Raw genomic sequence first — 17,491 nt, 5'->3', positions numbered from 1 at the left:
TTGACCTGTCTTACAGATTATGATCCGTGAAACGGTCTCACATGAGATTCACTCTACTTTTTATTGTGAATATTGGTAGAGTTGAACCGTCTCACAGATAAAGATTCGTGAGACCGTCTCACGAGAGAACTACTCTATCCGCTTTTTATTCCTTCCCCCTGTTATTTAATGTTTTCTGGGAAAGGATTTTAATTTGAATGATACTTTTAATAACATGCTACAGAAAGTTGTTTGCTGTTCAAGAAAATATTCCCTCAATTCTTCTTCGATCGTCTCGATTTCTTATTCTGAAATTACCTCTAGCTTTGGTTCTCGAATTCTCTCCATCCTCGATTAACGAAGCTTCTGAATTATCAAGTTTTTGGTTTTGTTTTGACAAGTATTTTAAAAATATTTTTAGTGTTTTTTAAGTAAAAAATAAATAAAATATTTGTTTGGATAAGATTTTTATCAAACGTTCTTTATAAATATTTTAAAAATGTATTCTTCAAGTATAATTTTTAAAGAACAATTAAGATGTGTTTTTTTTATCTTTTTAGAACAAAAAAAAGTTTAAACGATAATTAAAAAGTGTTTATAGGATAATTGCTCAATCATCTTCTCATTTATTTATAACTATATAAAATGGTTTTTAAAAAAAAAAAAAATCAACTCTAAAAATGTTTTTTTATAGAATAGTTGTCCAAACACATATTTATTCTTACAAAAACATTTAATATATTTAATTTTGTAAAAAAAAAAACATTTTAAAAAAAGTTTTATAAGTGCTTGTCCAAACATAATTTTTTTAGCTAGAAAGATTGATGAAACATGTTGAGTTGGAAGGCAAAATTAATGGGTTTATAAAGATTAAATAGAAACAATCAACAATTTAAAAATATTTAAATCTCAATTTATTATAACTGAAAAGACAAGAATTGTTGTATGATAAATATTTATTTAAAAAAAAAAAACCACATCTAATTTTGACTTATGATCAATATGACAACAAGAAGAGATTCAGATAGTTTTGGCCAAACCTGAGATCGTCTGCCTCATTTTAAACTTGTCCAACTTTAGACCCGAAAGTCGGCCGTCCAATCTGGGTTGAACCCACTAAAAATTAAATATTTTTTTTTTAAAATTTTAGTCATTATATAATAAAAAAACCTATAAAAATAAATAAATAATTAAAATTATTTTCGAACTTTATTTAAACACATCATTATCAAATAAAATTATTTCAATCCTAAAATATTATAAGCTAAAATTATGGATTAAGATATGAATTATTCAATAAATAAAAACAATAAAAATTATAGCTGATGATAATTGTGCATTTCTAATCTTTTAAATCTTAAAATCGCCGAAGGACTACGTTTTCATTGCTCTACCAAATAGAGTTAAATATTGCACCTCAAAATTTCTCTCTCAATAATTATATTTTTTTGCAATCGATAGGAATCGAATTCGTGATTTAGACTATGATGTCAATTGTAGGATCAGGCGTTTGCGGCTCAAATACCATGTATTGAATTCTCTACAAGACTGAGACAATTATTACACCACAACAGATTCTTAATAATATATATGTACATGTATATATATGCATACTTATATTTTTAATTTTCTATAAAAATTTAGTAACGAGACGGATCTATCGAATCTCAGCACCCGCTTGATTGGGTTTAAACTCATCACGCTGAGACGAGTTTAACACAAGGCATGATTTAGACCCGATCATTGTCATCTCTATTTATGATTATAATTATAAAATGGTCAGTAAGGCGACCCATCATCTGAACGGATTGAGAAATTATCAACCCAACTTTCCTATTTGATGTATTTGCTATCTTGAAAGGACATCATAGCGTGGAGGTATTGTTGAAAGTTAAGTCATTTATATGTCCAACTACATCGGAAAATATTTAAAGTCTTGGGTGAAACAATTACAAATTTACAATGAGGTACGAATTAGTAACATTAAAATAGTGTTGATTAATATTTTCGAGGGTCACGACTACTAGAAAATCAAATTTTAACTTAAAAATCTTAATTTAATTTTTTTATTCTCTTCTTTTTTGAATGTCGTTTTACAGCTTATTTTTAAATTTTAATGTAAAGTCCATAAATAATTTTTTGAATGTCGTTTTACAGCTTATTTTTAAATTTTAATGTAAAGTCCATAAATAATTTTTTTAAAAAATTCAATACAAAAAATTAGTGAAAATAAAATTTTAAAAGTTAGGCTCTGAGTTCTCAGATTTATTTTGTGAGACAGATTTTGATCCCTTCTTGCACTAATGTGCTTCCAGATCCGTTGAAGAAGAGGGAAATTCTAGAAATGAAAGGTCGCTTTGGATTTCCAGCCAGGAAACAGGTTATATATTAATATACCTGTTCATCACAATCAATGGGGTACAAGGGGAAGTTTATAAATAAATGTTTAAAATGCAAAATCTTAACTAAAATACGAACCATTCATTTCTAATGACAATAACATGGTTCGATTAATCAAACATCCCTAGATCGATGAGACAAATCTTGAGATATAATCGATATGGCATCACCAAGAATCCCGACTTCTTGAATTTCTTTGGCGAATTGAGGATTAACAACTATAAGTGACGACCCACAACGATCGACATTATAACGTACCAAAACTCCCTGAGCCCGAAGATCACTGTATCGACGTTGTGCAAGATAATCGGGTGCGGCTCTTAGAGCAGACAAAGCATCAAGATACATATTTTCGCAATTTCCATAGAGGGTTATTGACTTGGGATCTTTTGCAGCCATAAGAAGTCCATGGATCTTCACTTTGGTGCCTATTGCCTCGTATTCGGCCATGTCGATTGCTATCTGTGCAAGCTCGGCGAGCCCTGCGGCACTGCTGCGCGGATCAGACCCTAAAACATTCAAGCAAAGGGGATGGTTTTTGGTTTGATTGCACACAATTTGTAGTTCTGAAGAACCATGGCCTGTGGAGAAGGAATTAAATGTAAGAAAGAGGAGTATTAGTGAGCAAGACATGAGTTTGTGTGTGAAGGAGTGAGCCATTTTGTTTGGGATAATAGTTTTGATAGGGAGAGAAACCTTTATATTAATGGGTTTGTGTGTGTGTGTGTGTGTGTTTTCATGTAAAATTTATCCAGATTAATTGTAGAATCTTTCATTAATCTTGGAGAACATCTTAATTTGGTTAGGATCAAAATCCTACTTGAATTTCTCTCTTAAAAAACAAGAAACCCTACTTTTAGTTAGGAACAAAATGGGAAAAAATATAACCATTTATTTTATGAAATATTGGCATATTATGTAATAAAAAAATATCTTAATCTATAGGATTTTTGTTTTTAATTTGAGATTTTCTTCTCATATTGTCTATATAAGGTGATCGAATCGACACGTTGAAAACGATTTGAATGGATACAAAAACCATATATTAATTTTGTAATATCTTAACTCATATATCCTATAATCTTTAATTTTTGTGCGTATTTGTTTTTTTGTTTTTTTCCCACCTTTGGGAATAACGATCGATCTCGTTTTTATTATATTAATATCCCATATTTTAATATTCTCTGAATTTAAGTTGAGAATATTTGATTTGGGAACATAATTGAAGCTCGGAACGACATCCTTTCACATGGCTACTTATGAAACAAATGTATATAATATACATGATTTCAAAGGATTGGCCAATTTTTTTCTTTTTATTTTTTAAAACAGAACTAATCAAATTTACAGTAAAATCTCTACGAGTAGGTCTCTTGTGAGACGGTCCCACGAATCTTTATCTGTGAGACATGTCAATCATATCGATATTTACAATAAAAAACAGTGTTCTAAAAAGCTCGCTAAAGCTTGAAGCTCGACAAAAACGCCCAACTTCGTAGAAAAGCGGAAAAAAGCGGTTAGACTGTAGTTTGACCGAATTAAGAGTAATTAAGGTGTTTAATTAAATGTGCTTAAGCACAATTAATCGCATATATTTATTTTTAATTTTTTTTAATTTTGAAGGCATGTCTTTTTATTTTAAAATAATAAATTAGGTTTATAATTTATATGTTTATTTTTAATTTTAATTATGTTTAAGCATGTCTGATAATGATTTGACAAATATTTAGCATTTTTTAATGTGATCTAATTGCAAAAACAAATAAAGATTGTAATTTCGAGATTTTTATGATTTTATAAATATGAGAATTAATGTATCAATCATAAATTTATCATATTTATGTATTATTTTATCTATTTATTAGTTTGAGATAATTAAAATTACATTAAAGATAAAAACGTTTTTTCACGCTTAAACCTGTGCTAATCTCACTTAAGCTTGAAAAGGTTGGAGCTCGAAATCCGCGCTTCGGGGCGCTTCACGCTTTTTACAACCTTGATAAAAAGTAATACTCTTAGCATAAAAAGTAATACTTTTAATGGATAATCCAAATAAGAGATCTGTCTCACAAAATACGACATGTGATACCGTCTCACACAAGTTTTTGCCAATCTTCTCTACAAAGTATTCCTTATTCATGTTCTATTCCTCTTTGAGTCTTTTTTTCCTTTCTATTTTCTATTTGTTTTTTAATTCATATATAAAAATGACAGTGTATTCTCTCACTATTTTTTATAATTATATTTTGATCTTAATTTAAATATAAACCAAATAAATTATAAAAAACACTGTACAAGCACGCAACGCGTGTGTTAGTGCACTAGTATTGATTAATCAAACAACATTAATAGTATAACGTAAGGGTGTAAATAAATCAAATCGATGCGAATATTAGTAAAAATTTAAGGCTTGAACTTAGTATAATCGAGTCGATTCGAAACTCGAAATTTTTTAAATCTTTTGCTCGAGTTTGACCAAGAAAGTTCAAGTTCGGCTCGAAATATTCAAATTTATTATCAAGCTGTTAGAAATGTATATATATTTAATATATACTTATATAATAATAAAATAATATTAAGGCTCACGAGCAGTTCGCAATTATTGAACAAAATAATTTTAGCTCGAGTTCGGTTCCAAAAAAAGTTGGAATATTTTCGAGTTCGGATCAAGTTCAAATGCGAATAAAATATTTATCGAGCCAGATCAAAAAGTTCATGAACCAACTCGATTCATTTACAGCACTAATATAACGTGAGTACGAGTACCTTTGGAATGCAATGTGAAAAGTTAGAAATGAAATCTTACTAGATTTAAATTTCAAGAAGCAGATAAATAATTCTTATTTTACTAAATCGTAGTTGTTATATATGTAATTTTGGATAATTATTAACTTACGATAATGATAGGTTCATATGTTTATATAATGGTCTTCCGAAAATTATTATCTTACTAATTTATCAATGATATTATTTTAGTACATTGGCCCAAGTCGGGACCGAGAAAAAAATTATTTTAGAGAGGCTATTAATTTATCGAGTATTAATTTATAGAATTTTTACAATACTTTATAAAACCATTACTTTAATCACTTGATTTAAAAGATCGATGGTTTTATTAATTAATATTAAGATAAAGCTACAATAACAATAATAAATATTGTTCATTTTATATTTGAATTGATTTAGTCGGTGGTGAATAGAATAGGTTGATTTTGTTGTGGAACATTTGAATATTTTAGACTATTCCATATTCTTTATATAAAATATTGATTTGAGTTCATAATTCACGTGATTATGAACCATATACTCAAAATATGTTTTTGGGATGTGGATGAATTTATATTAGTATTTATGCACATTTATACTTTGAGGCATTTAGTGGTCTGATTTGTGAGACCATTATTTCGTACGAAATAATAAATAAGATGTATTTAACTTTCAAATAAAATCATGTATATAATATTAGTAATGTTTAAATAAATATGTATATCATATCACATTATTATAACGACGTGTCATGATAAGATATCTTGTTTAAAAAACTTGTAGGCTTTTATACTTGTTGTATCCCTTACCGGGAGTGTGGGATGTCGTCTTAACATCCTCCCGGGATTTATAACAAGTTTTCAAGAAATGGAATATACTGTACAGTATATTATATGTTAATTATATATACACGATACAAAAACTAAGAATTGAATTACAAAAACACGTACCTAAGTAGGAACAAAAAATGTCCACGAGAGAAGACGTGTTTATCGCTCGCAAATGTGAGTGAAGGTATATACTGTCAATAGTTACCAGCATCATTATAGTATATTGTTTTCTTGCCAAAGTTTAATAAACCCTATTCAGTCTAGTTAAACTGAGCAATTCTACGTTTAACATTGATTGCCAATAAAGTTGTTTCGTTGTTTTAAGTAAGATATATAACCCGTTTTCTCTCCTTTTTTCTTATGCTTGAAGACTTTTAAACCGTTATCAATGAGCAGGTACGAAACCACCTATTGGGTGGCGACGGTATTTGGTAAAGGTGTATAGATAAACGGGCACGTAAATCTAGCCTAATACAGGTTTAAATAAACCAAACAATTCGACGTATTTAATCAACACATATTAATCGACGGTTAACAAAAACCGCGCAAAGTACGACTTTTTTATAAAGACGCTCAACTGGACGTTTTTTGTATGTAATGTCCAAATTTAATGTGAAACACGGTCTTAGAAATATTCTTGTCACATACTCTTAACCGATAATACTTGAATCTCAAAATTAATATTATTAGCTAATAAGAAGTTTCCTTCAAACTCTAATGAACATCCTGGCACTAGACGTTTCACAACAAAAACGTGACCCATCAGGGTAGAAACCGATAATAGGACGTCTAAGGCTACATAAGGTAACTGGTGACGCTTAACGAATCATGCATATATAAAAGAATGCGATGCGCCAGTATCAATTAGAACATATGCAGGTATACCACATAAAAGAAATGTACATGTGATAAACCGTTCATTCTCAGCCTCAACTTGTTCCTGATTGTGCGCAAACACCTACCTTGGGCATGAAATCGAAGATTAGATCCCCCAATCGATAGTTCATGAGTCTTCTGATGGAACATTTCATGTTCACAATTATGATTTTGATGTTAACAAAACTTGTTATTGTGTTTCTAACATGTTTACCTAAGTGTGAAGTAGTAACACAAGAAGGAAACTGAAACTGAATTTAGCCAAACTGAATTTTGGCGAGCTTCAATGTTTTGATGGTATCTCTCAGCTGGATGATTCAATTGACAATATGCCAACTTGAGTGATCAGAAAATAATATGTAACAAGTCGTATTTCACGTCAGTTGGGCAAAATCAGATGCTATATAGGTCAAATTGATCGCTGAATGACCAAACTGATTGCACGAAAACAACAATCAGTAGGGTATGAGCAGTTGCGGTATTTTGGCAATATCAGCACGATTATTGGAATTAAGCAATTCAATATGTGCTGGAAAGATAAGACGATGATATACAAATCATCTTCAGAAGTAAAAGTATGAATCTATGATGCCCGAAAATTAGGCCACGTAGACCGTACGCATGAAAATTATTAAATTACTAAAATATTTTAATTAAATGATTTTGTATGCATGAATAATATATTTTGAGTGACAAAATGATTAATTGTGTAATTTTGTTTGATTTTGTAATTTAAAGATTTTCAGACGAACATCGGTGGTTGGCCGGGACGGAGGACCGGAGACGATTAAGGTGTTAAAGATTTAAAAGCTAAAATTTTATTTTTAGTTAAGAAAATATTTATTTTAAATAATTTAAGAAGCATTGTTAAGGTCTAATTTAAATTATTTAGTGAGCGCAAAGAATTTTATGTAATTTGTAAGGGATTTTTGGAAATATATATTTTTAAATCTTTTAATTTGAGGCTTAATGATTTTATTGATTTTAATGGATCGAATTTATTAATTAAAAACTAGTAGCAATTAAGCTCACTAATTATTATTTTTTCTACCTAATTTATCTAGCCCATTACGTTTTTAAAGAAAAAAGCATTTTCTTTATATCTTTTTTAAAACCTAAACACTCACACACCTAAACACCTACAAAACGCCCACACACATTTACGGACAGGGAGGGACCGCAAGGCTTGTCCTTCTCGTTAGCTTCTTCGATTTTTCCTCCTTCGTTTTTCTTCTTTCCAACAACGAACACATGACTTCTTTGCAGCCTAAGGTAGATTCCCAGGTAGGTTTTCGTTGGGGTTTTGACGAGAAAAAGGGTAGAAAAAAGGTAGAATTCGTCCTCCGTTCGTACCGAATTTCCACCGCTTTGGTATTCGTATTTCGAGGGTTTTAAATGCAAAGTCATGTTTTTAAACTTTTCTTTTGCACCATTCAAATCATATTATATATGTGTGTTTTATGTTTCGATGCATAAAAATTATTTGACGATTGGATGAATATTTTTCAATGTTTTTGACGTTTTTACGCTGGTTGAGTCTCGCTACGATTTCTAAGGGACACGCTGCCATTAGGAACATTTAAGGTCTGGAAAAAGGGCTGTTTAAGTTGGAGACTATGGCTGGACAGAGGCTAGAGGGGCTGTGCATGGAAGGGTTCAAAGTGGCTAGGGTTTTTAAGGGTTTCGTGGGAGGAAAGGCTACGGTTAGGGATGCTGCACTAGGGCTTGGCCAGCCATGGTCCTAACCCTGTGTGTGGCTTGCTTTAAAGGTTAGGAGGAGTCCATGAAAAGCTGGACTCGTGGCTCGGTGATGATAGGTGGTGCACGAGTCCTAGGTGATAAAAAAGGGCGCACAATTTGGGGTTGGGCGCACGGCTGGTTTTAGTTGGCTACTAGTCCAGAAGGGTCTAGGGAGGATGACTCGGGGTTGGGACGGTTTTTGGTGCAGCCGTGGTCCAAGGTGGTTCACAGGGGCTCGGGTTAGTGTAGGACCGTGACTTGTAAAGGAGGAAGGGCTCGACCGATGATTTAGGCTAGGTGCAAGGGTTGAAACATGGGTCTATGGGGGTCGAGTAATGGTTCACGGGGGTAGTTTAGGGATGAAAAGTTTGTGTCAAATTTGGGAGAAAAATGTTAAGTTATGAAGTAATTCGGGTTCAAACGTGTTTCGATTTAGCTTTTAAGTCAATTAAATCGAGAAGCTCGGGTTTATGTCTAAGAAAAATATTAGAAGTCAAATTTAAGCTTATATAATGCTATTGGATAGGCTCGAGTCAAGAAAAGTAAGAAAAATTCAAATGATCATTTTACGTCCCGGGTAGTCTGAAAGGTTTGGCAGTGTCCCGAAAAATCATAATACATGCTAAATGATATTTTAAAATTTTTATGATGAAAATATGATATTTTTATGATATATGCAAAGGCCTGTACAATTTTTCCCCGAAAAATGCTATTTTACCATTTGTGAAGGATACGATATTTTTATAAATAAAAGGAAAGAAAAAATATTTTGAAGGATGTGAAGTGACTGTGACACAAAAGGATATGATTGAGGATATCGTGCAGAAAATGGCCCCAGAGGAATCCAGTTTACGGGAGAAGGCCCAGAAGGAGCCTGGTGATCGTATTTCTATATTTGGCCGTAGTCCAGTGACAAGAGTTGCTAACGCCCCGTCCTCAGGTACTTGGTGTAGCTAAGACTGATCAGTCGACCACATGATAGTATGATTACAACTAGTCCTTTTCAAGTATCAAACTTCACTCAAAATGATTTATTTACGCTTAAAAGTTTATGCGAGCTTATTTTAAATAAAAGTATGATTTTAAATGCATGTGTCTATATATTGACTCACCAGATTTGGATGGTTGTAGGCGAGGATGATTTTGAGGGACGCGCTGACGCTTGAGTGGATCGAGTCTGGCAGCACACTCCCGAGAGACTTTATTTTCTGCATTAGTGTAATATTTAAAGTTTTGAAGTAAAGATTTTGAGGATTATTTATTTAAAGATTTTACGTTTTGTTTTGAAGTTTAGTTGTTGGATTATTTTAAATTGAAGTGCGTTTTGCAGTTAAAGATTTTTAAATGTTAGGTTTATATTTTTATGAGGGTTCGAGTTACATGTTTTTTTTTTAAAAAAAATTAGTAGTATTTTAAAGTTAAAAAGGAAAGGATATTTCGGAATCAAAGCTTAAGATGCTGATAAATGACGACGAAGCTACTGATTTTGCACAAACAAGTTGATTTCAACACACCAGTTGAGTTGCTGAACAAGTTGAGCTGCTGTTCAATTGACTAGTTTAGGCTCGGAAAAATGTCTAGCAAGGCAAAATTGACCTTTTCAATTTAAGAAACAGTACAAAATTTTTTCAAATGGTCATATTCTTGTATCTAACATATATATCATTGTTGGTTTCTATAAATACAACATCTTGAAGATCAAACAAGAGCTTTTGAAGGGGATTCAAAGCATGTGCAGTTAGCATGAAGAAATCTGCTAGTTGAGAGTACAAGACCTTATGTGAGGATACATTTGAGATGTACAATGTAAATAATAAATTCCTCACACACAATTACTTACACATATACATGAGAGTTGAAATGAGTTTGTACAAGGTGTTGTATAAATCAAAGTCTTCTAGTGGATCTTTTACAAGGGGAATAAAGGGTGACGTAGAAGTTGTTAATCTCCGAATATTCATAAACAAATTCGTGTCTATTTATTTATTGCATTTACTTATCATTTTCATTATTTTAAAGATGCATTGTTGAAGCATTTTATGCGTTTTTCAAATTTCAAAATATTGCATACCAAGTGTTGATAAAATGCTTCAACCAAAATATTTTTACTCATTCAACTTGCATATATTTTAATAGCTTTACAAAATATTTAATCGGTTTCTAGGAAGGATTATTTTGAGTGTCTTCTGCTTGGTTTGCAAAACAAACTCGATTTAATTAATCGATGTTCAATATTTCAAGAACCGAGCTATTGTAGTTTAACGATTTTATCCCAAACCGATCCAATCATCCTCTACTGAACCCTCTACTGAACGAAAGCTTGCAAACCAGAACCAGACACAAACTCTTCTCTAGTCTGACAATCCTTCTTCATCTGGCCACTCTCTCAATACCTTAAACAAGCTCATGTGGCTTTTCGGTATTTATCAGACAAGTTATTCTTCCCGCAATGTTCACACTAGAACTTCTTCTTCCCAACACGAAATACCCCTCCTGATGCAGAGGAAGGAGTATAAAAGGCAAATTTCTTGACAGTTTGGACATGTGGCCCCAGAGCATTTGGAGGTCGGGAAGACTAAAAAACTACCTCGATTCAAATTGATCTCCGCTTGTCAACAATGTTTCACAAGACCTTAGTACCATGTCGGATTATCATAGACAGCGACCCGATCGAAGATCTCAACTTTAATATATAGTACAAGATATTATCTCAAGATAACTTTCTCTATATTTCCTTTTTTGCGTGAATTTAGCTCATCATAATTCCATGATCGTCACATATTGGAAGTAATAAAATTAGTTGTTAAAATAATGGATTCACCTAATCATTTCTAAAAAATTTACAAATAAATCTTTTTATAGTCAATTATCTAAATATTAAAAAGCATTTTGGCACACGAATTATTGGTTTATTGAAAAATTGGTACATTAACTATTGTAAATGACTTAAATGGTATATGATCTACCTGAAAAATCAATTTTAACCATAATTTAAATTGCTTTCAAGTCCAAATATTTTTTTATTAAATTCAACTAGATATACATTTTAATTTTCAAGATTATTTTATTGATTAAATTATATTATACTTAATAAATATCATATAAAATTGTTAAAATTGTTAACTAATAAACTATCTATTCAATTATAAAACATTTAAAAAGTAGACATATAATAAAATAAGTATATATTGATACGAATATAATAAAATAAGTATAATTATTTATATTTAAATTAAAGTTCAACCCGAAAAAACCACGAAACTTATTAGAAATTCCCAAGCAAAATTAATAAACTTTTGGTTGTTGGAATCACACAAATCAAGATAATGAATGAAGGGTAAACTTGAAAAAAATCCCCCTGTCAAAGTTTAAATTAAGATTCAGTACATAGTCATCTTTTTTTAAGAAATAGTACCTGACAATGCCATTATTTTATTTTTAGCTACCTACAAATTTAAATTTACATTTTTGTCCTCTATTATTTAAATAAATATACTATATTATTCACAAAAATTACATTTGTCTTCTCTATCTAAAATATAATTTAAAAAAAATTATTTCTAAATTATCATGGAATAAGAATAAATACTTATTTTGACATACAAAGTATCTATTATGGTGTTTTAGATACTTGATTTAGCTTTTTGAATACTCCAAATGTATAATAAAATACTATATTTTTTATTTTTCCTCTCTATTATTTAAATAAATATATTATTTTATTCACAAAAATTACATATGTCTTCTCCATCTAAAATATAATTTTAAAAAATATTATTTATAAATTATCATTGAATAAGAGTAAATACTTATTTTGACATACAAAATACCTATTATGATGTTTCAGATACTTGATTTCGCTCTTTGAATACTCCAAATGTATAAGAAAATACTATATTTTCGACTAATCACCACAAATTCAGTCATTGTTGGTCTTTTCATGAAAAATGCATTAGGATGACTTATTCATGTCATTTAATTTAAAAAAAAAAACATAGTTCATCATTAATCATGAAATAAGATTAAATATTTATTTTGACCTACAAAGTACTTATTTTGGAGTTTCAGATACTTGATTTGGATGTTTTAATACTCCAAATATGTAATAAAATAATGGATCTTTAAGCAATCGCCATAAATTGAGTAATTGTTGGTCTTTTCATTGAAATGCGTTAATATCATGTCATCTAGTTTTTTTTAAAAAAAACACACACAATTTCTCACTCATCATGGAATTAGAAAAAAATAATTATTTTGGCCGATAAAATACCTATTTTGGGGTTCCAAATATTTGATTTGGCTATTTGAATACTTCAAATGTCTAAGAAAATACTTTAGTTTTAAATAATATAAAGTGACTTTTGAGGGTGTCATTTGTGAATTTAAAATGTAATACCTAAATTGGTAGAAAGAGTATCTCATTAGAGTCTAAAAATACATTATTTTACTCCCTAAATACTCATATCCGATTATTTGAAGATGTCGAATTATAGTTTGAAATTAATATTGAGTATCACTGGTGATGAAATTCGTGAAGTAAAAATATGATACCTAATTAAATTAATACAAATAAGACATAATTCGAGTTCACAGATACTTGATTTTACTCTTTAAATACTCAAATTCTATTATTTGAGGACGCCAAAATATATAGTTTGAAGTTGGTACAAATAGTATCTAATATGATACCACATATACTCGATTTTACCCTTTTAAGACTCAATTTTGATTATTTTGGGACATAAATAAAAAAGTTTCAATTAATAGTGAGTGACTTTTGATGTGTTATTTGTGAAGTTAAAATATGATACCTAAATTGGTATAAATAATATCTGACTCGAGTCTACTAATACTTGATTTTATTCCATAAATACTAAAATTAAATTATTTTTTTATGTCAAAAATATATTTTGAAGGTAATATTGAGTGGTCTTTAATGATGACATTCATGAAGTAAAAATATGAGTCCTAAATTAATACAGATAATAAATAATTGAAATCCACAAATACTTGATTTTACCTTTTAAAGACTCAAATTTGATTATTTGATGATGTCAAAAAATGTAGTTTGAAATTAATATTTTTCCTATGCTATCATTTGTGAGGTACAAAATGCGATACATAAATTGGTACAGAGAAAACCTAATTCGAGTTACAAATAATTGATTTTACTCCATAAATACTCATATATGATTATTTGAGGATGTCAAATTAAACATTTTTAATGTCACATTTTAGGTATCACATTATAATTCACAGATGTCATTATCAAATAAGTAATATATAACATTTTAACGTATCATATTTTTACTTCACGATTGTAAAAAGAATATATTTTGAAGCTAATAGCTTTTGTTGGTACCATTACCAAATATCACTTGATAATATCCATGAAGTCGAATTAGGTACTATTATTATTAAATTAGGTATCACATTTTTAATTCACAAATCTCATCATCAAATACCACTCAATATTAACTTCAAACTATATATTTTGACATCTTCAAATATTTGAATTTGAGTATTTAAATGGTAAAATAAAATATTTGTGAACTCAAATTATGTCTTATTTGTATATATTTAGGTATCACATTTTTACTTTACGAATTTCATCATCAGTGACACTCAATATTAACTTCAAAATATATTTTGACATATCAAAATAATTGGATATGAGCATTTATGGAGTAAATTCATAGTATTTTTTTATTCTAATGAGATACTCTTTCTACCAATTTAGGTATCACATTTTAACTTCACAAATGACACACTCAAAAGTCACTTTATAGTACTTGAAACTCAAGTATTTTCTTAAACATTTGAAGTATTGAAATAGCCAAATCAAATATTTTGAACCCCAAAATAAGTATTTTATCGACCAAAATAAGTACTTTTTCTAATTCTATGATGAGTGAGAAATTTTTTTAAAAAAATTAGATGACATGAAAAGACTAAAGAATACTCAATTTATGGCGATCGCTTGAAGATCCGGTATTTTATTACATATTTTGTAGGACCGAGCGCTTATCCGCTTTACCAAAAGCTATAGCTAGTGGTAATGGTGCAACTCAAATCTTTTAAATCGCACAACAACTCAAGCACCACGGTTCGACCGCTCTACCAAGCAGAGACAATTATTGCACCCAACAATCTCCCTCCCAATAATTGCACTCCTTGCAATCAATGAGAATCGAACTCGTGACCTTGGCTCTGATACCAATTGTAGGACCGAGTTCTTACCGCTTTACCAAAAGCTATAGCTAGTTGTAATTGTGCAACTCAAATATTTTAAATCGCACAACAACTCAAGCAACACGGTTCGATCGCTCTACTAAGCAAAGACAATTATAGCACCCAACATATTTGGAGTATTCAAACAGCCAAATCAAGCATCTGGAACTCCAAAATAGGTACTTTGTAGGTCAAAATAAATACTTAATCTTATTTCATGATGAATGATGAGCTATATTTTTTAAATAAAATGACATGAATACGTTATCCTAATGCATTTTTCATGAGAAGACCAACAATGACTAGATCTGTGGTGATTAATAAAAAATATAGTATTTTCTTATATATTTGGAGTATTTAAAGAGTGAAATCAAGTATCTGAAACATCATAATAGGTATTTTGTATGTCAAAATAAGTATTTACTCTTATTCATGATAATTTATAAATAATATTTTTAAAATTATATTTTAGATGGAGAATACACATGTAATTTTTTTGAATAAAATAATATATTTATTTAAATAATAGAGAGAAAAAATCGAAAATATAGTATTTTATTATATATTCGGAGTATTCAAAGAGCGAAATCAAGTATCTGAAACACCATAATAGATATTTTGTATGTCAAAATAAGTATTTACTCTTATTCCATGATAATTTAGAAATAATATTTTTTAAAATTATATTTTAGATGGAGAAGACAAATGTAATTTTTGTGAATACAATAATATATTTATTTAAATAAAAAATGACAAAAATGTAAATTTAAGTTTGTAGGGAGCTAAAACTAAGATAATGGGTACTATTTCTTAAAAAAAGATGACTAGATACTGATCTTAATTTAAACTTTGACAGTTGGTTTTTTCACAAATTTACCGAATGAATGATATTCACATGTAACAGTGTCAGTTTTCCTGACACCTAGTGTAGAATATTTCAGGAGATTTTTTTTTTTATTTTAATTTGTTTGCTGATTTCTTAAAAAATCAGTGCCAGATTTTAAAAAATAAAAAAAATTGTGATTAGGTTGCTTCAATCGTCTGACATCAACACATCTGGGCTCCCACAACATATATTTGTTTTATTATGTTTTATCAATATATAAAAATATATTTTAGAGGTATATATGATTTATTTATCGAATTTTAATTTATTAACATATAACTATAATATATATTTATTATAGTATAACTATAATATTATTTATATATTTATAAATTTGTATAAAATATTTTATATTCGAGTATATAATTTATCAAGATATATTTGTATTAATTAATAATTTAATATTTTAATACAAAGTGTACGATACTTATTTATCATAATATAATTTTAAACATATAACTATAATATTATTTTATATATTTATAAATTTGTCTAAAATATTTTATATTCGAGTATATAATTTATCGAGATATATTTGTATTAATTAATAATTTAATATTTTAATACAAAGAGTAAGATACTTATTTATCATAATATAATTTTAAAATAAATACTTTTTTTAAAAAAAATTATATATATATATATATATATATCTAATTTAATATAATAATAATAATAACAATAATAATAATAAGAATAATTATTATTATTATTGGACTCAAAAACAATTTAAGTTAAGGTTAAAATTTATTTTTTAGTTGGATAATGTACCGATTAAGTCATTTACAATAATAGTTCATATGTGAATTTGTCAATTAACTAATAGTTAGTGTATCAAAATATTTTTAATGCATTATCTAAAATAAATGGCAAACATATGTATGATAACTTTTCAACATTTTTATTTTGGTTATTCAATTATGTTTGAGTTTATTACAATGTTGGAAACACCTTATCAAACTTCTTTCCCCTGGAACTTATAAGAAGTCATCAGCAATAACCTCAAGAATATTAGATAGACGTTTCAAATTATAAATATATGTCTCGAAAGGGGCCATCTTGAAGAGAGTAGCATAAGCTTTCTGGCATTGATCGGCAGCGTTAAACGCTTGCGTAGCCTGCTGACCGAGTTGGCTATATTGCCCGTGATTCAGATTATAGGACGCTGATGATACTATGGAAGAGAAAGCAGGAACATAAAAATTATTGCACTCGGTTTCTACGTTGTGGAGTTGAGGATCAGTTGTGAAATATAAGAGGAAATCGATCATATTTCGAGTCATGTTCATGTTATCTATCACATTCTCGATGGCTAAATTTGCTAGAACTGGGATGGGAGCCGTTTTCGTGCTCCACTTCCACCCGAAATTGGTTAAACAGAAATGCTGGTCGAATGTCTTACGACATATGTCTTCGAGTGCAGTAGCATCTACTGGTTTACCGAAGAAAGACCCGTCGATGACGAGTATCAACGCGAAGAGGAAGATGGTTTTGAGGAATGAAAACTCCATTATATTATTTGGTTTCTTTTTTTTTTTTTTTTTGGTTGTGTGGTGTTTTGTTGTGACATTGATGTGTGTATATATAGAGTGCATGGTAGGTGGTCAATGGATTAGGTTGATTTAGTTGTGGATTATTTGAATATTTTCAGAGCTTTTTCTTTTTTTTTTTTTTTTTTTTTTTGCAAATTATACATATAAAGTTCATTATTGACATTTACATAAGAAGTTGACTATTAGTTAAAAGCATGATTTTGTATGTTTTCAATAATCACTACTAATTG

At 29.3% G+C, this 17,491-nt stretch overlaps 1 protein-coding gene across 1 annotated transcript; it reads right to left on the bottom strand.

Moving 5' to 3' along the window:
- Window positions 1-16,685: 16,685 nt before the first annotated feature.
- LOC140824051 (uncharacterized) lies at window positions 16,686-17,219 on the bottom strand. Its single transcript, XM_073185652.1, has one exon. The coding sequence runs from the start codon at window positions 17,217-17,219 to the stop codon at window positions 16,686-16,688; it is 534 nt and encodes a 177-aa protein (XP_073041753.1).
- Between the last annotated feature and the right edge of the window lie 272 nt (window positions 17,220-17,491).

The sequence above is a fragment of the Primulina eburnea genome, chromosome 2, assembly GCF_022965805.1.
Source record: "Primulina eburnea isolate SZY01 chromosome 2, ASM2296580v1, whole genome shotgun sequence".
Lineage (NCBI taxonomy): Eukaryota > Viridiplantae > Streptophyta > Magnoliopsida > Lamiales > Gesneriaceae > Primulina > Primulina eburnea.
This window is presented reverse-complemented; position numbering and strand designations above follow the sequence as displayed.

Coding starts and splice junctions, on each gene's coding strand:
- LOC140824051 (XM_073185652.1), bottom strand. CDS start 17,219: ATGGAGTTTTCATTCCTCAAAACCATCTTCCTCTTCGCGTTGATACTC.